Raw genomic sequence first — 19,767 nt, forward strand, 5'->3', positions numbered from 1 at the left:
CCTCCTGCCTTGGCCTCCCAAAGTGCTAAGATTACAGGCACGAGCCAGCAGCCTAAGCATGTTTTTTCTTAACATGGTTGACTGGCTTTCCAGGATGGAGCAGAGATTTTTTTTTTTTTTTTTTCAGACAGGGTCTCACTCTGTTCCCTAGGCTAGAGTGCAGTAGTGTCATCATAGCTCACTGCAGCCTTGAACTCTTGGGCTCAAGTGATCATCCCACCTCAGCCTCCTAAGTAGTTGGGACCATAGGTGCTCATCACCACACCTGGATAATTTTTAAGAATTTTTTTATAGAGAGGCAGAGTCTTGCTATGTTGCTCAGGCTGGTCTTGAGCTCCTGGCCTCAAACAATCCTCCTCCCTCGGCCTCCCAAAGTGATGGGATTACAGGCATGAGCCACTGTACCTGGCCAGAGCAGGATTTTTTTTTTTTTTTAAGTCCCAGAGCCCATTATAGTACACACAGTCATCTTCTGTTGGAGAGGTCGTTGGAATAAGTCCCATTCAGGCATGCTCTCTCTCCTTCAGGGTGTGACAGAGCTGGAGTACATCTTTGTAACCAGTTCGTAAGTAAAAATAGTATCTTTGCTTCCTCATAGCACCATCTCCTATTTACTGGGCATAAACCGTCTGTCAGGAGCTGTGCTAAGGGGCTTGTAGAAATTTTATTTCTTTATTTTTAAAATTTTATTTATTTAATTTTGAGACAGGATCTTGCTTTGTCATCCAGACTGGAGTGCAGTGGTGTTATCATAGCTCATTACAGCCTCTAACTCCTGGGCTGTAGCGATCCTCCTGCCTCAGCCTCCCGAGTAGCTGGGACTACAGGTACAGACCACCACACCCGGCTGATTTTTCTACATATTTTTTTTTGTTTTGGTAGAGACAGGGTCTCACTATGTTGCCCAGGCCGGTCTCAAATTCCTGACCTCAAGCGATCCTCCTGCCTTGGCCTCCCAATGTGCTGGGATTACAGGTGTGAGCCAGCATGCCTGGCCTTTCCTTGTAGATGTTTTCTTTCATGTTCAGAACCACCTGTTAGTTGGATCATCTTGTCCTCATTTCTTTTTGAGGGATATTCAAATACCATACAATTCACATTTTAAGTTATATAATTCCGTGGTTTTTAGTGTATTCACAAGATTATGCAACTATTGCCACTATCTGATTCTAAAGCGTTTCCATCACCGCCCCCCCACAAAATTTTGTACCCACTTAGCAATCACTCCCCATTTCCCTACCTCCCCCATCCCCTGACTACATCTAATCTACTTTCTGTCTCTATAGATTTGCCTATTCTGGACATTTCATTTATATGGAATTATACAGTATTTGTCCTTTTGTGACTGTCTTCTTTCACTTAGGAGAGTGTTTTCACAGTTCATCCACGTTATATCCTGTGTCAGAATTTCATTCCTTTTCATGGCTGAATAGTATTCCATTGTATGTTGATGGACATTTGGGTTGTTTCCACTTTCAGGCTATAGTGCGTAATGCTGCTATGAACATTCGTGTACCAGATTTTGTATGAGCTCTTGTTCTTGCTTTACTGAAGAGGAAACTGAGGCTGGGGTTAAGGAACTTGCCTGAGGACCCACAGCAAGAAGGAGGTGGCCCAAGAAAAGCCTTAATTTGGATCCTGAGGAAGAGATCTTCCTGTTTAGGTCTCCGTCTCTTCTTGTGTGGTTAGAAGGTGTCCTGACAGTTTGAGCGTGACGGCCACTGGCCGGCGGGTCCAATGCTCAGCTCCATTCTCTGAGGCAGGCTCTCTGCAGTAATGTTATTTCTTAGACAGGTCATGGCTTCTGCCGTGGGTCAGTGAGAGAGCACCTCTGAGATTCAGGAACCGTGTGGGCAGCATTTGTGGGGAGGGGGCTGTCCACTGTGCCCCCCATCAGCCCCTCGAGCTTGGCCCTGGTGGGGTGTGTTTCCCACATCCCAGGCCGCACCCATGTCCCCTGACCAGCCTTCTTGGCATTAGACAGAAACATTCCCCAAGGGTAGCTGGAGGTGAGGAATGCTACTTTCTTTAAACTGAGAGTATTTCTAAGAAGTCATAAGTGCTTGTTGCAAAACTCTCACACAATAGTCTATAAAGTAGAAAGTGAAAGAGAAAAGCCCCACCCACTGGCACATTCAGGTCCCCACGTCCCAGAAGACACCCCTCCCTGAAGTGCCTTTCCGCCCTTCTCTCCCTAACTACCCTCCCGGGCCCAGTGTAAGTGCTAATGTAGTGGAATGTTCTGGACTTCTGTGGTCCCCGGTGGTGAGCTCTTCCTCCTGTGACCTTTTCTCTGTGGGTGGCATGGCTCAGGGAACAGGCTGGGAAACACTGCACTAGAGCAGGAGTTAAACACCAGAAAATTCCCCCACATACCTGGCAGGAGTTGTCTCTGGGGAAAGGGATTTGTCAAGAGGGAGCAGGGCCTGGCTGCTTTTGTCTGGAGACTTTCAGAGCTGGTCAGCCCTGTAACACTGTGCACAGATTGCTTTGTTAAAGTAATGCCTAATTGTGCCCAGCGGTGAGTGGCACAGCCCTTTGGTGAGCAGCTGTTTTTCTCGTTCTCTGAATTCTGTGTGTCTCTGCTTTGGAGATCAAGTGGAATTTCAGAGAACTGGCAGCCCCAGGCACGGGAGGCCCAGCTGGGCATGTTGGTGCCGTTTGCAGTTCTGCTTCCTACACCAGGATGCCAACCCTGAGCTCCCAGCTCTTGAGTACACCTGGAGGTGCTGGGAGGGTCGTCTTCTGGAAGGGGGTTCTTGCTCTGCCCAGTAGGCTTGGGTCTCAGTTTTCATTTTCATGTTCCAGAAAAATCTCCTTTTTCTACACCAGCCTCTTGAATGAGAGCCTCATCCCACCTGGGTCCTCCATTCTGATGCCTGCACGCAATCCCACGTCTTGCCCTGTTAAACTGAGCTCTCGCAGAACTGCCTGGGTTCGAATTCCAACTCTTCTCTCTACCCGCTATGCCTTAGTTTCCACAATGGCAAAACGGGGATGGACAGAGTAGAACCTACCTCAGGGCATTGTCATCTCAGGCACATAGTAAGTGTCAGACAGGGGTAAGCTATTATTATACTGCTGCTGCTTTTAAAGACTATCTTCTGCCCATGGTAGGAAGAGTTAGCCTAGTGTGGCATAGACTAATGGAATGCCGTGGAAAGACCACGGGCCTTGGAGTTGGCCTGCCCTGGGTTCAGATCCCAGCTCTATGCTCACCAACACCGTGAGGTGGAGTAGCCCACTTCACCAAGCCTCTTATCCCCCATTGCAGTGCGTGTTCAAGCCTGTTCTAAGGCAAGGAGGATTCTGGAATGTTTGCCTGCAGCTTGCAGCTGCTCCTGTTTAGCAGGAGCATTGCCCAAAGAGCCTTTGCTTAGTAGTCACAGCATGTCCAGCCTGGTTGAGGCCTCCAAAATCAGCTAGTCCAAACCCTCACTTTGCAGACAAGGGGACAAAGCCCATGGAGAAGTTGTTTCCCTGAGGTCCCATGGCTGACAGTGGAGGGCCCGGGAGGAGAACTTGAGCCTCCTGAGTCCCAGCTCAGGGATGCTTCCATGCTGAGGGTCACGTGTGCCTCATGTGAGCCAGAAATTTGGACGAGGCAAGAGAGGAGAATGAAGGGCTCTCTCTCTGTGGCTCTGTGCTGAAATAGTCTGCCCTGCAGGGAAGCAGAGGGCACACAGGGCAAACAAGCTTTCCTTGCGCACGTCAAGCCCATGGGCCGTACTCAGGGCAGAGCAGCCGGCTCACAGTGAAGGGGAGTCACTGTCATTATCACCCGTTGTCGTCATCAATCCAGGCAGAGTAACCACAGCTGGAGGAGGCCTGTGCCCGCCCTCCCCCCCCATGCCGGTGCTACTCAAGCATCAGAACCCTCTGGAGGGCTGGTTAAAACACAGGTGCCTGGGCTCCACCCCCAGAGTTTCTGATTCTGTGGATCTGGGTTGGGGCCTGAGAATTTGTATTTCTAATAGGTTCTGGGGTGATGCTGATCTGTGGGCCTGGGAACCCTACTTTGAGAACCATGGCACTGGCCAAGCCCTTGCTACTCGGTGTGGTCCTTGGACCTGCTTGGTAGCAATGCAGACCTGTGGCACCAGAATCTGCAGGTTAGCAGGACCCCCAGGTGACTCACTGGCACGGTGTAGTTGGAGAGGCAGTGGGATAGTGCACATTAGACAACAGTGTGACTGTACTTAAAGCTGCTGAACTATACGTGTAAAAATGGTTAAGATGGTAAATATTTTTTAAAGACTTACTTTTTAAAGAGCAGTTTTAGGTTCACAGCACAATTAACAGGAAAGTATAGAGATTTCTTAATACGTGGATTTCCTCTGGTGCACTTGGGAGCCTTACTCCTTGGCCACAAGCCCCTGTGCCCCCCCAGCCTAAGCCCCCGACACCCTCACCTGGGGCCCTGTGACTTGGTTGGCAGGGGCTCCGTGACCCTCTCTGCTTCCCACTATTGCGCCCTGTCACCAGGCCCACCTCTCGGCAGGGACTGTCAGGGGTCAGAGTTCTGTTTTTCTAAGTCACACAGCTAGCTTGACCCAGCGCTCCTGACTTCAACCTGAATGTTCTGCTTACTTCCTGGATTTTGCTTGTTCTGACTTGGTTCTGCCCACCAGATACTGTTCATTAGGCATTCATTAGAAGTAATGAGATTAGCTTTAATAAAGGACCTGAGTAACTTGAATAAAAGCCTTCTCTATTAACACAAAGTACTGTTCTCATTAAGAGATTTGGGGACATGCAGTTTGGACTTCTTGCAATAATAATTATAATTATTAGGATCAGTATGCCTATGTTTATTGTACTGTGTTCCCTGAAGGATCTTCTGTTCTCTGCAGCCCAGACAGCAGCTGGGGGTGCTGGGGAAAGGCGTGCTTGCATCCAGCTGCCATCACATGGTGACACAGAAGCCCAGTGTCACTGCTTGTAGTTGATTACCCCCCACCCCAACCCCCAGCCCCTGCTGGGGTCTGTGGACATGCACCACCAAGTAGCACTAAATGATTCCAAAGCCCAGAGACTTCCTTTCTGAGTGTTCGTGGCACGCGGTGAAGCTCTCAGCAATGACAGGAGAAGGCAGAGCTCGAACCTGGGGTCCCAGAGGAGTGAAAGTCCTTTGGTCCTTTGCTCATGCCATGGCTCACCCCTGGGTCACCTTCTCTTTCTCCTCTCTGTGGAGTGACCTGAAATGTCCCAATTTACTTAGGACTGAGGAGGGGTTCCCAGAATGCAGGATTCTCAGCTAAAAGTCAGGAAGTCCCAAGCACACTACTCACTGGCCCCCTGCTTGAATCTTAGGTCTGGAATTTTTGCGTTCAGATTCTTTGGCCCCATCACCTTAACAAAATGACCATGGACAGTTTACCGGCCAACCTGGGCCCCACTTTCTGGCTGTGAGGGTAACTCACTGGTTGTTATAGGAATTAAATAAGTTAATACATTAAAAGTGCCTAGAACGGTGCCTGGAACATAGCAAATACCCAATGCTTTTAGCTACGTTTGTTTTATTGAGTTGAATGGGAGCTTTGAGCTCAGGGCTCGGCCTCCGTCTGGCTGAGGATGCTTTCTGCAGGGAGCCTGCTTGGTCACACCCTGTGGCATGGTGCTCACTCCCTCTACCTTGGAGCTTTTTCTTTGTGACTTGGTGAATTATCCTCTATACTGTCTGCTCTCAGGACCCATAGAGAGTGGTACCCTCTTCTTGATGACATCCCACAGTTTCTTGAGGACAACTCTCCTGTCTGCAGCCTGGGTCTTTTCTTCCCTGGGTGGTGGGGCCCCCTTCCCTAGTCAGGCCTGGCCCCAGCCACATCCTGGCTGTGTCCTCTGGAAGCAGTGCTGTTGGCTTCCGTAAACCCAGGGGCCCAGCATTGAATTGGCTCAGCTCATGGAAGTTTTTCTTTTCTGTGAACAGATATAATAAGTATAGATGATGCCCAGCCTCTGAGTTAGACCTGCGGAGGAATTTCCTGAGAATAAAAGGTGACTGGCTCATGCAGAAGGCTGTGGGCCTCTTTCCCCAGAGGTATTGAGGGATATTGAAGGCTCTGAACTGGAAAGGCCTAAGGAGTTTGTAGCCAAGGCCCTGGTTTCCCATTGGGGAGCTCAGAATAGACTCCCCTTTCGCTGGCCTTTCCTTGAGGCAGGCACCTGGGCATGTTCTTGACTCAAAGGGCAGTGTAGCAGAGTGGTTAGGACCCCTGGCTTCCCAACTGGCCTAATCTGGGTCCAAATCTTATCCCTCCCTTACTTTTAGCTGTATGAATTTTGGCAAGTCATTTAATTGCAGTTTCCTCGTGTGTAGAGAGGGGATAGTTCTTATGACATCGGACATGTAAAATAGCAAGTAGTGTTATTTATGGTTATCATTATTATTATTATTTGGAGACACTGTCTCATTCTGTTGCCTAGGCTAGAGTGCAGTGGCATCATCATAGCTCACTGCAACCTCAAACTCCTGGGCTCAAGTGATCTTCCCTCAGTCTCCCAAGTAGCTGGGACTATAGGTGCCCATCACCATGCCCAGGTAATTTTTAAATTTTTTTATAGAGATGGGGTCTCACTACGTTGCTCAGGCTGGTCTTGAGCTCCTGGCCTCAAGCGACCCTCCTGCCTCAGCCTCCCAAAGTGCTGGGATTACAGACGTGAGCCACTGTGCCTGTCTGTGGTTATTATCTCAATCCCGCAGGGCATGGGCATGAAGTATATTGCTCCTATGTACAGATGGGAATATGACTGGGCAAGGCTGAGGTTTGTTCGAAGATGTCTGAGTACCTGGATCGCCATATTCTTCTCCTGGGGACCCTGGAGATCATGGGCCTCTCCTCTCAGCAGGGCCAAGAGTCCACATGCTGAGTTGGTGGCTGGCGATGTGGCCAGGAGGAGGGGTGTTTGCATCACATCCCAGCAGGGCTCTTTTGCAGGACTCCTGAGTGGCCTTTGCCATCGGTGGCAACCAGACTGTGCTGAGTAGGAGCTTTGTGGTGCACCCCTCCACATGCACGCCAGCCTCTGCTAAGGCAGTACAGGGGTCACAGAATGGAGGGAACAGATGGAATCCCCAGGAATGAAAAAAATCATAGGAAAGTTGCAGGACACAATGCAGATCAGTGCCTGGCACACAGTAGGGCCTTGATAGCTATTTGTAGAGAGTGAATGAAAGAAGCAGGCACTGGGGGTGGCGTTCTGGGCCCTCGGTGTCCTCCAATGTCAGGGTGATGTGTCCTGTGTGTGTTGGCCAGTGATGCCCCCGAGGGCCTGTACGTTGCCTGACTCAGAGCCTGGCAGAGTGGGCGGTGTAAGAGTGGGCTGGGCATTTCTGGGCCGATCTCGGGGAAGACAGGTTGCTTCGAGGACCCTCTGGAGTAACTTGCAGGGCTTCGTGGCTTTGCGTCTCTTCTCCCTTGGTCGTGAGCGCTTTCTCTCCCCGCCGTGGGGAGCAGGGGGGCCTGCGCCCTGGCAGCTCCGTCTCCCAGCCCTGCTCTAGTCCAGCTCAGGCATCGTCCTGCGTTTCTTGGGTCTACTCATCTCTGTTTCTCTCGTTGATGAAGAGGAGCTGGCTGCCCTCAGTTCATTCTTGAATTTCCCAAGTTATTTTTTCTAATAAAAGTTAATTCAAGTACAGGGACACAGACCAGTGGAACACAACAGAAAATCCAAATATAGAACCATCCTCATATAGTCACCTAATTTTTGACAAAGCGGGAAAGAATATACTCTGGGGACAAGAATCCCTATTCAATAAATGGTGCTGGGAGAATTGGTTAGCCACTTGTAGAAGACTGAAACAGGACCCACAGCTTTCACCTCTCACAAAAATCAAATCACGGTGGATAACAGACTTAAACCTTAGGCGTGATACAATCAGAATTCTAGAAGAAAATGTAGGAAAGACTCTTACAGACATTGGCCTAGGTAAAGAATTTATGAAGAAGACCCCCAAGGCAATCACGGCAGCAACAAAAATTAATGAATGGGACATGATTAAAATAAAAAGCTTCTGCACAGCCAAAGAAACAGTCACGAGAATAAACAGACCACCTACAGAATGGGAAAAAATTTTTGCATACTACACATCAGATAAAGGACTGATAACAAGAATCTATTTAGAACTCAGGAAAATCAGCAAGAAAAAATCAAACAACCCTATCAAAAAGTGGGCAAATGACATGAATAGAAACTTCTCAAAAGAAGATATAAGAATGGCTAACAAACATATGAAAAAATGCTCAACATCCCTAATCATCAGAGAAATGCAAATCAAAACCACAATGAGATATCACTTAACCCCAGTGAGAATGGCCTTTATCAAAAAATCCCAAAACAACACATGTTGGCGTGGATGTGGAGAGACAGGAACACTCAAACACTGCTGGTGGGACTGCAAACTAGTGCAACCCCTGTGGAAAGCATTATGGAGGTATCTTAAACAGATTCAAGTAGACCTGCTATTTGATCCAGCAATCCCATTATTGGGCATATACCCAAAGGAAAAAAGGTCATTCTATAACAAGTACACATGTACCCGAATGTTTATAGCAGCACAATTCACAATAGCAAAGATGTGGAAACAACCCAAATGCCCATCAATACATGATTGGATTAGTAAATTGTGGTATATGTATACCATGGAATATTACTCAGCTATAAGAAATAATGAAGATACGACATCTCTATGGTTCTCCTGGAGAGAGTTGGAGCCCATTATATTAAGTGAAGTATCCCAAGAATGGAAAAAGAAGCATCACATGTACTCACCAGAAAATTGGTTTCCCTGATCATCACCCAAATACACATCTGGGAACGACACCAATCGGATATCAGACTGAGGTGGGGGGTGGGGGAGGGGATGGGTGTATGCCTACACAATGAGTGCATTGCGCACCGTTTGGGGAGTGGTAACACTTGAAGGTGCTGTCTCGGGAAGGGGGGTTGGGGAAGGGAGGGATATATACCTACATGATGGGTGCAACGCGCACTATCTGGGGAACAGACACGCCTGGAGCTCTGACTTGGGGGGAAAGGCGGTACATGGGCAATGTATGTAACCTGCAATTCTGTATCCCCCATAACAATAAGATGAAATAAAAAAAAAAAAAGTTAATTCTAAGATTAATTTATTTTTCTATTTTAAAAGTAAAGTAGTACTATTTATATACTTGGCACATGGTTTCATATAAATATATAGTGGTATTTTACTTATTTTATATAAAGTAAACAAACATCAGGACTATAAATAGTAACCCATTGTTCAAATCCTCTGAAATCACCATTGTTAACATTCTAGTTATTTTCCTTTCTGTCGTCTTTCCCAGGCATGCAACTTTTGTATCTAGTTGGAATTACAGTGTGCATATGATTTTTATATTCTGCTTCAAATAAACATCACCTAAACTCTATAATATGAACTATTAAACAAGAAAATGGTACTATTCAAGGAGCTCTACCCAACCATTAGAAGAAAAGAAGAAAAATAGTGAGGCATGAACAGGATTTTCCACAAGGGAAACAAAAACAGTTAATTAACCAGGAAAGATAATCAGTCTCATTATTGAAAGTATTACAAATTAAAGCAAGGGATACCATTTCCCTTCATCATATTAGCAAGTTTGTTTTTTTTTTTACTGATCCTATTACTTATTGGACAGGATATACGTAAACTGGCATAAATATTCTGGAAAGTAATTTGGTAACAGATACCAGAAGCTATATATTTGTTTACTAATTATACGTTTTCCTTTGTGAATATCTTCCTTTCTTTCTTGAGTGGTCTTAATTTTTTCTTTATTCAATTATATTGAGCATTTTCAGTAATAAAGAGAACTCTTGTGTTATTTATTTTATTTTATTTTTTTGAGGCAGAGTCTCACTCTGTCGCCTGGGCTAGAGCTGTGCGGGCTAGAGCTAGCTCACAGCAACCTCAAACTCCTGGGCTCAAGTAATCCTCCTGCCTCAGCCTCCCAAGAAGCTGGGACTACAGGCTCAGGCCACCACGCCCAGCTAATTTTTTACTATTTTTAGTAGAGACGGGGGTCTCAAACTTCTGAGCTCAAGTGATCCTCCCGCCTTGGCCTCCCAGAGTGCTGGGATTGCAGGCATGAGCCACCTCACCCGGCCAAGAGAATTCTTTATGTATCCTATTTACAGATCCTTTTCCCCAATCTGTTGCCTGCCTTATTTTTCTTTAAGCGTCTAAGTGTTTTACAATTTTTTATGCAGTTAGGTTTGTTGATCTGTTCCTTTGTGATTCTTTTATGGCTCCTAGACTTAGAAAGTCATCCTTGCTTAAGAGGTTGTATAAATGTTCAATTCTGTTTACTTCTGATTTTTTTTTTTTTTTGCTTAATTTCAAAAACTATTTAGGCCAGGCGTGGTGGCTCACGCCTGTAATCCTAGCACTCTGGGAGGCCGAGGTGGGAGGATTGTTCGAGGTCAGGAGTTCAAGACCAACCTGAGCAAGAGTGAGACCCCGTCTCTACTAAAAATAGAAATAAATTATCTGGACAACTAAATATAGAAAAAATTAGCTGGGCATGGTGATGCATGCCTGTAGTCCCAGCTACTCGGGAGGCTAAGGCAGGAGGATCACTTGAGCCCAGGAGTTTGAGATTGCTGTGAGCTAGGATGACGCCACGGCACTCTAGCCTGGGCAACAGAGCGAGACTCTGTCTCAAAAAAAAAAAAAAAAAAAAAATATATATATATATATATATTTAAAGTGTAATTATATCTAGAATTTATTTTGATTCTTAGGTTAATCTTTCTCTTTTGTTTTTCCAAAATTGTTAAGTGGTTACTCTGACATCAGTTGATTAATCCTCCCATTCCTCAGTTTATTTGTGAAGCCTCCTTTAGTGTTTATTAAATTATGACATATAATTTCTGGACTGTACTTTCTGGACTCTATATTTTCTTTCTATGATCTATTTTTCCTTTTGCCCTCTGTTTTAATTATGGTAGCCTTATCATATTGGTTATAACCTCACCTTCTTTTTTCGAGGGTCTTACTTGCATATTCCCCTAGCTGAATTTTAATGCCATTTAATCAAGTTAAAAAAAAAAAAACCTTTTGGGGATTTGGGTAGGAATTACATTCAACAACATAGAAATTAATTTCTAAAACAAACCAACATCATTTCAATATTTTGACTTGTCATCAATGAACATGTTATATATCTTCACATATAAATCTATTTTTGAAAACAGATTTGTGAACTTTTCTACTTTTCTTCATATTGATCAGAGACATTTTCTATTATGATTATCTCTATGTATTTTATGATGTTGCTGTTTAGAATAGGACCTTTATATTTTATTGCAGGCGTATAGGAATACTATTGACTTGTGCATATTTATTTTTATTAGCCACTTTGCTGAGTTCTTTTTTTTTTTTTTTTGTTGAGACAGAGTCTCACTTTGTTGCCCAGGCTAGAGTGAGTGCCGTGGCGTCAGCTTAGCTCACAGCAACCTCAAACTCCTGGGCTCAAGCGATCCTACTGCCTCAGCCTCCCGAGTAGCTGGGACTACAGGCATGCGCCACTATGCCCGGCTAATTTTTTCTATATAGATTTTTTTTTTTAGGTGTCCATATAATGTCTTTCTATTTTTAGTAGAGACGGGGTCTCGCTCAGGCTGGTCTCGAACTCCTGACCTTGAGCAATCCACCCGCCTCGGCCTCCCAGAGTGCTAGGATTACAGGCGTGAGCCACCGCGCCCGGCCTGCTGAGTTCTTTTTAATTCATGTGGGTTGTCAGATGATTGCTTTGGGTTTCCGAGCCTATGCAGTCATTTCATGTGGGCCTAATAATCATTTTGTCTGCTTTCAATGTCTACGCTTCTATTTCATTGGCCAGAACTTTCATGGCCGTATTCAGGGATACTGGTGACCGAAGGCATCGTTATTCTGCTTTTTGTTTCAAAGGGAGAGCTTCTGCCATTCCCTTGGTGTTGCTCCTGGCATGTGTGTGATGACATCTGTCTGCTCCTATGCAAAGGGGCTGCGATAATTCACAACAACCCTACAAAAACCCCTGTCCAGCCCTTTGTGCATCTGACACAGAGCGCCAGGGGACTCGTTGTTTGGAAATATTGTTCCTCCTAGAATTCCCAGCTTGCCCCACACTCAGCCCAACTGCTGGTCCACTTCCAGCTCCCTCCAGCTCCCGCTTCTCAAAGCCTGACTTCTGGTGATTCCTCCTCCCTGGCGACACTGGGCACTCTCCCCGCTGAGGTAAGAGCCGGTGTTTGACGCTGGACGGCAGCAGGGCCCGGGTTGCCTGCTGTAGCCCCTGAGCAGGGCAGGCGTTGACAGCGCTGCGTTAACGACATCCCTGTTGCCAGACAGAGGAGCCCTGTGGCCCCTCGATCACCTGGACCTTTGCCCTTTTCCCACCTGTCCCCTGTCTTTTCTCGAACCTCCTCAGTGAGGTCACCAGAACCCCTGCCCTGTTCTCAAGCCTGTGGCACTTCTGGCCCCGTGCTCTGGGGGTTTTCCAGGCTAGTGGGAAAACTGACACAAAAAGGGGTTCATACAATACGGGGTGAAGAGGCTGAGCTGCTGGAGCAACTAACTGGTTAGGGCAGTTAGAGAAGGCTTCATGGAGGAGGTGACATTTGAGCTGGGTCTTGGAGCAAGAGTAGAAATTCCATGAGGCAGATGAGGGAGAAGGGCTTCAGTTATGATTATTTCCATATATTTTGTATTATTATTGATGTTAGGAATAGAGTCTTTAAAAACTATATTTTATTTCTGGGAAATATTATAGGAATATTATTGAAGTTCGCGTAAGTATTTTGGAGCAACCTGCAAAGGCTCAGAGGCCTAGAAGAGCCTCGGCTCTTTGGGGACAGACGGGAGTTGGCTGAGAGAGACGGGGCAGTGCTGCCAGAGGCAGTGAGTGCTGCTGGGGCTCAGGGGTGTGGAGTGACCACCGGCAACACGGGTGACCTGGGAAGACTCCTGGAAGAGGTGGAAGGGAGCCGGCCTTGAAGCATAGAGAGATTTGGATCAAGTAGGAAGGGGAGGGTAAAGTGGGAGGGAGGAGAGAAAGAACATTGGTAGCATCTCCGCTAGGTATGTGCCGGGTGCTTTTTTTAGTCATTATTTTATTGCATGTATTTTTCCTGACACCGCTGTTAGGTGGACGATGATACCTGCAATCTACAGACGAGGAGACTGAGGCTCAGAGAATTTACGTGACACTTGGATGAGCTGGGCAGACGTCATGCTTTCCGTGTCTCCCTGCTGCCATATGTATATATATGCACACACACACATATGTATCAGCTTTATTGAGATATGTCACATAACGTACAGTTCATCCATTTAAAGTTCAATGGTTTTAATATATTCACAGAGTCGTGCAACTATTAATGTCACCACAATCCTAGACACTTTTGTTATCCCACAAAGAACCCCTCTACCCTTTAGTCATCCCATCCCCTGTGCCCTAGGCAGTCACTAATCTACCTTCTGTCTCTATGAATTGGCCTATTCTAGTCATTTCATATAAATGGAGCTATGTGATCTGTGAGCCCTTGTGACCGGACTCTTCTTTTCTTTTTTTTTTTTTTTAAGAGACAGGGTCTTGTTCTGTTGCCAGGGCTAGAGTACAGGAGCATCATCACAGTTCACTGCAACCTCAAACTCCCGGGCTCCAGTGATCCTCCTGCCTCAGCCTCCCGAGTGGCTGGGACTACAGGTGCGGGTGCCACTGTGCCTCGCTAATTTTTCAACTTTTGGTAGAGACCGGGTCTTGCTCTGTTTCTCAGGCTGTTTTCAAACTCCTGGTCTCAAGTGATTCTCCCACCTTGACCTCCCTAAAGTGCTAGGATCACAGGCATGAGCTGCCACACCTGGCCTCATTTCTTTTTATTTCCGGATAATATTACTTTTTATGGATATAGCACATTTTGCTGATCCATTCCTCAGTTGGTGGGCATTTGGGTTGTTTCCACTGTCAGGCTATTGTGAATAATGTCGCTATGAACACTAGTGTAATGTGTTTTTGCGTGGACGTATTAGTATGTGTCCATTTCTCTTGGGTGTGTAGCTAGGAGTGGGGTGCTGGGTCGGATGGTAACCCTGTGTTAGGCCATGTGAGGAACTGCCAGACTGTCGTGCACGGCGGCTTCCCAGCCGCTGCCTGTCCACGGCTTGCCTTCAGTGTGAAAGGGCCAGGAAGAAGGTCAAACCACAAAGCCTGTGTAAATTGCCTGGTTTCAAAGTAGACTATTGTGAAGTGCGCTTTTTTTTTTTTTTTTTTTTTTTTTGAGACAGAGTCTCTCTCTGTTGCCCAGGTTAGAGTGAGTGCCGTGGCGTCAGCCTAGCTCACAGCAACCTCAAACTCCTGAGCTCAAGCGATCCTCCTGTCTCAGCCTCCCGAGTAGCTGGGACTACAGGCATGCGCCACTATGCCCGGCTAATTTTTTTCTATATATATTTTTAGCTGTCCATATAATTTCTTTCTATTTTTAGTAGAGATGGGGTCTCGCTCTTGCTCAGGCTGGTCTCGAACTCCTGAGCTCAAACGATCCGCCCACCTCGGCCTCCCAGAGTGCTAGGATTACAGGCGTGAGCCACCGCGCCCGGCCGTGAAGTGCTCTTAAGACTGCAGCTGCACTGTTGAGTCTTTGATTGTTGCAGAGGGACTTATGGATTCTGCAGGGCCACAAGGACACCGCTGTGAGTGTTGGTCATCATTGTGTTGCAGACACACTACCAGCTAGCAGACTGTAGTAATAGGGAAGTTGATAGAATAAATCCTAAGGTTCAGGGTGCGAGGGAAGGACAGGTGTGAGTTAATGCTGATGCGGAAATCCCCTGGAAGCAGGAGGGCAGGGTCTGAAGCCCAGTCCAGGGGAGACAGGCGGGAGGGCAACGAGGCCAGGAGGGGGATGGGGTTAGGGTTCATGGGGTCTGGGGCAAGCGTGTGGGCAGCTGTGGCTGATGCTCTGGTCTGTCTTTGTCCTTTGGCTGCAGACCTGGCCGAGTGCAAGCTGGTTTCTTTCCCCATTGGCATCTACAAGGTCCTGCGGAACGTCTCCGACCAGATCCACCTCATCACACTGGCTAACAATGAGCTCAAGTCTCTCACCAGCAAGTTCATGACCACGTTCAGTCAGCTCCGAGGTAGGCCCTGGTCAGCTCCAGCCAAGAAGGCATGGCCATCCCGCATCCTTCAGTCTCTGACACTATCTGGCGTGTATCTCTAGAACCCATCCCTGGTCAGCTAGGCCCAGGAAGTCATCCCAAGGGGTAGACTTTGAAGATGGACCTGTGTTCTCCCTGCAGCCTGGAAAGCTCTAGGTCACTTCTGCCCCCAACTGGCTATGAATCAGATTGATGAAGGGTCAAGGGTGTGAGTCCTGGAGTGATTCTCTTTTTCTGAACAGAGTAGTGGGATGTTTGGGTCCTGAGATTCAGAAGTCGTTACTCCTTGGTAGCCTTGAACAAGCCTCCTTCTCACCCTCCAATATGGCTTTGTTCTTCTGTGTTGTTTTCCCGGTTCAGGAGTGACAGATGCCAGGGATGTTGGCATTTTCTCTGCTGAGTGCCTACTGAACATGTGGACATGGTGCCTGGCAGGGACATGGCAGGAGGCCAGCAGATGGGCCTTGTAGATTCTCCTGAATTGGCTCCTCTGGATACATGAGCAGTTTGCACTGACCCCCGCATGCCTGCCCCCTTCACCAGAGGGCAGTAGCTCCAGCCTCCTGTGAGATGTCACCGCTGCTCAGAGACCCATGGGGCAGAACTGTGGCCTGGGTACTTGTGTGTTTGCAAAATGGTGGGGCTGGAGAATTGCAGAGGGCACAGCAAGCCTAGGAGAGGTGGTTCCTGCCTTCTGGAACTCTCTATAAGATAGGGACATGAAGAGTCTAAGATCCTGTTTAAAGCAATAAATACACAAAATGCTGATGGTGCATGAGGGACTTGAGTGAGCCTGTCTCATACAGCTGAATTTAGGCTGGCAGACCTCCTGGAGGACGTGTGGGCATCGGGCAAGCCCAGAAGGGAGAGGGCAGCGTGAATTGGCAAACACGGTCCAGGGACGGGAAGTAGCTCGTACAGTGGCTCAGGAGGGAGCTACAAGCAGGGCCTGGAAAGGTGCAAACTGTTTCTGAGTGAAGCTCACAGAGCTCATTGCATTTGTACCTGAAAAGCTCAAATACCTATAATGGGGGCTGGGGGGAACTAGGGCAAGGCCTGTGGGTGCTTTTAACCTGGCCTGCCTCGCCCACCTTTCTTTTCCTGACAGCTGCTTCTTTACACAGATGAGATAGGTCCTCACAGTCAGCAGGCCCCTTGGACCAGCAGTTCTCATCCCTAGCTGAAGTCAGAGCTTTTCTGCAAACGCTGTTGCCTAGGCTGGATCCCAAGACCAGCTGAATCAGAACATCTGGGTGTGGGCCTGGGCCTAGGCATTTGTTGTTACCTACACCGGTTGTTCTAAAGTGCCACAGCCATGGTGCCCTGACCATAGCTCAGGGGTTATAAACACAAGTGCCCGAGAGACTAGCTTTAAGGAATGAGTGACTCAGATTGGGCCTGCAACAGGGAGTGGTGGGGACTGTGGCAAAAAAGTATATGCCCTGCCCAGCTTTAGCCAGGTGTACCACAAGAGAAAATAGGCCAATGTTGTCCACTCTTCTGCTGATTTAATCGAAACTGGAAATAAGGATTTTTATGTGCATTTCCCCAGGTTTCACATAATATGAAAGCCAATAAAACACATCTGCAAGCTAGATTTCATCCATGGGTCCCCGATTGAGAGGCTCTCTTGAAAAGTATTATTAATAGCACTGCCTCTGCCATCCCATTTCATGGATGGAGAAGGAAGGTCAGAGAGGGAGGAGACTTGTCCAGGGTCTCAGACGAGTAGGTCCAGGACTAGAACCCAGGTTCTCCACCTTGCAGGCCAGGCTGTCTTTTTAAGCCACCTGCATTAGCTTAGGAGTCCTCTACTGCTGTGTCCAGCCAATTGGGATTAGATATTTGCTTTCCAGAGGAGGAGAGAACAATTGAAAATGGACGGTGGGGGTTGTCTGGGGCCCCTAGGAAGGACACAGGCAGGTGGGCAGCTTCTTTTGGGTACAAGGAGAGTTTTTGTGCATTCATGAGACCTTCCCTTTAGCACCTGCCGTGTCCCAGACCTATTTGGAGGCCGGGGGACAAAGAAGGCTCCTCCGCCAGAGGCTCTCCCCAAAGCAAGCCAGGGTTTCGGGACAGACGCATCCTCACCACTCACATATTGCTGTGCCATTGGCATGGACAAAATGCTGGAAGGAACCACGGGGAAGAGGAATTAATCCTTCCTGAGAGTGGCGTGGGCAGGGGCTAAGTATGGAAGCAAGAGCTTTCAAAGGACTTGACATTTGAGGCGTGCCTCGTGGCATGAGTAAGTAGGCCCTCTCCAGGGGGCACAGAGAAAAGTGCCAGAGAAATGCCACTTACAGTGCCACACATCCGTCTCCGGCTGGCTGCGGAATTATGTTTATCAGAGCACCCTCTGGTCGAAGTCTGTTGACAGATGCTGTTTGAACTCCTTCCTCGAGGCAGCGGCTCCAGACTCCCCCATACCACCTGGGATTACAAAGGGAAGGCCGGTGTGCCTGCTAATGGCATTTCACAGAGGCGGCCGGCTGGTCAGGGATGTGGTGGACAGTGGCGGGGAGGGGCTGAGCTGAGTGTGCCTCTGGCCCCGCTTCCCGAGAGATGGCTCTGGGCCTGAGCCTTTGTTATGGTTTTTCTTTCAGTTAGAAAAACCCTCTTCTTTCATGTGTGAAGAGGAGGCTTACACAGGCTTCGCTGGGCTCTGCAAGGCCTGCTGTGTCCCCTTCTGGTGCTTGACATAGGTGGGCTGGGGAGAGAATGCTCTGTGTCCCCCCTGCCTGCCCCGCTGTCTCCAGGGCCGGGCCTCGAGGCCCACTCAGGGCTGGGCCATCTGTGAGAGATTCTACACCCTTGATGTCCTTCACCCATTTCATGGAAGGAAAAAGCAAGGCCCGAGAAAGCCGAGGGCATAGGTGGAACTGGTCTGATGGCAGGTGGGACCTGTGGAGAGTGGGTCCCCCCCACTGTGGCTCTGGCTCTGTCCCCTCTTCTCCTGGATCCCTGTCACCCCACTTCCTCACTAGCCACTCAGCTCTTTTTATTGAGCGTACCTGGGCCTGCCAGACACCAGAGGTATACGAGACGCACCTATGGAAATAAACGAAGACCACCCTCATGAGGAGAGCAAAGGCTATTTATTCTGAGTTTGCTGTGCTGCAAGGGAGTGGGCACTACCACTGATGTTTTGGAAGAGACTTGAAGGCAGGCGGCACAGTGGGACAGCTGTGTCGTAGAAATAAGGGGAGCCCTCAGGTACTCTCCGATTGGCGGCTGGTGGCAGGGGGAAGCCGCAGACTAGAAGCGGGGCGTGCTACGTGATGGTTAGGGGCGCATATTTGGTTTTCTCTGGTTGGTCCTCAGTTGGAAGCAGGGACAAAAATCAGGGACACCATCAGTCCTGACCACTGGGACCAGATGTTACAGGGGATATTGTTCGGCTTCCTGGATTATTGCTAGAGATACAGTCTGACTTCCTACAACGTGTAGGTAAGGGGTTGGGTTCCGGACAGGTTGCTGCATGTTGTGGATCAGAGTTCTGTTTTTATACTCGGTCTGGTCATTGTCTGTTTGTCTATTCAGCCTCTCACACCCTGCCTTTCAGTTCAGTTCAGCAGATTGTCACAAGCGTCTGTGCTGGCCTGGCCGTGGGATGCATGGGGCAATGACACAGGAGCCCCCATTCATTGAGTGCTTAGCTCTCCGGGCTCCACGCCAAGTGTCCTCTGTGCATCGTGTCATGTAATCCCGGTAGCGCTCATGTCATGGGGGAATAAGAAAACTGAGAGCCGGACGTGGCCCTGGAGGAGCCGCTGTCTCGCAGGGGAGGCGGGTGTGTGAGCAGACTTCCACGCCACAGAGTGAGGGCGGCAAGGCAGGCGAAGTCAACTCTGCTCGGAGTGGGTAGGGAATCAGGAAATCTCCAGGGGAAACAACTTGAAGCCGGGATTTGACAGATGAGTAGGAGATTGCCTGGTGAATAAGGGGGAGTTTCTGAAGCATCTTTCAGGAAGATGAAAGGTTGTCTGGGAAATGACTGGAAAGGTAGCACAAGATGGTTACAGAGCAGAGGGGCTGGCTAATGGGGGCGATCGGCCCACGCAGGGATATTTGGGAAGAGTCCCGGGAGGTGGGCATGGGACAGGCCCTGTGGAAAAGGCAGAGGGAAGCATCCCAGCCGGGAGAAGAGCTGAGTCCAGACGGGAGGCTGGAAAGGTGCGGGAAGGGGCACCCTCCATGGCCAAGTGCTGAGGGAGCCTGTGAGATCCTTCTGCCCTCAAAGCAGGCGAGTCCCCTCACCAGGGGAGCCTGGCCGGGGGCAGGGAGGCAGCCCCTGGGGCTGTGGCTGGCTGAGGGCAGTTCGCGCAGGTGTGGGTGGGCTGGGAGTGGGGGGCCGCTGGGGTCATCTGGGCCGAGTGCCTCTGTGCAGATGAGCTGACCCAAAGGCCCCGCAGCAGGAGAGAACGGGGCGACAGAGCTTGCCTGTCAGAGCTGGGCCCCAGAGGGCTGCTAGCTGGGCTCCGCGGGAGCCCCCGTCCCTGCAGCAGTGTGGCGAGACATTCTCTGGGCTTGCAGCTTGTTTTCTGCTGTGGTTTTGAGCAGCAACAGGCTTCTTTGCCTCTTTTTGATGTTTTCCCAAG

General features: G+C 48.7%; 1 protein-coding gene across 2 annotated transcripts in view; it reads left to right on the forward strand.

Annotated features, from left to right (window-relative positions):
- The window catches only part of LRRC20 (leucine rich repeat containing 20), a 78,133-nt gene that overhangs the window by 27,296 nt on the left and 31,070 nt on the right, over positions 1 to 19,767 (forward strand). For both annotated transcript variants that reach the window (XM_069460067.1, XM_069460066.1), the window contains one exon: positions 14,996 to 15,145. In XM_069460067.1, the coding sequence (XP_069316168.1) occupies positions 14,996 to 15,145 (150 nt within the window). The remainder of the gene's footprint in view (positions 1 to 14,995; positions 15,146 to 19,767) is intronic.

Source organism: Eulemur rufifrons, chromosome 28 (genome assembly GCF_041146395.1).
Source record: "Eulemur rufifrons isolate Redbay chromosome 28, OSU_ERuf_1, whole genome shotgun sequence".
Lineage (NCBI taxonomy): Eukaryota > Metazoa > Chordata > Mammalia > Primates > Lemuridae > Eulemur > Eulemur rufifrons.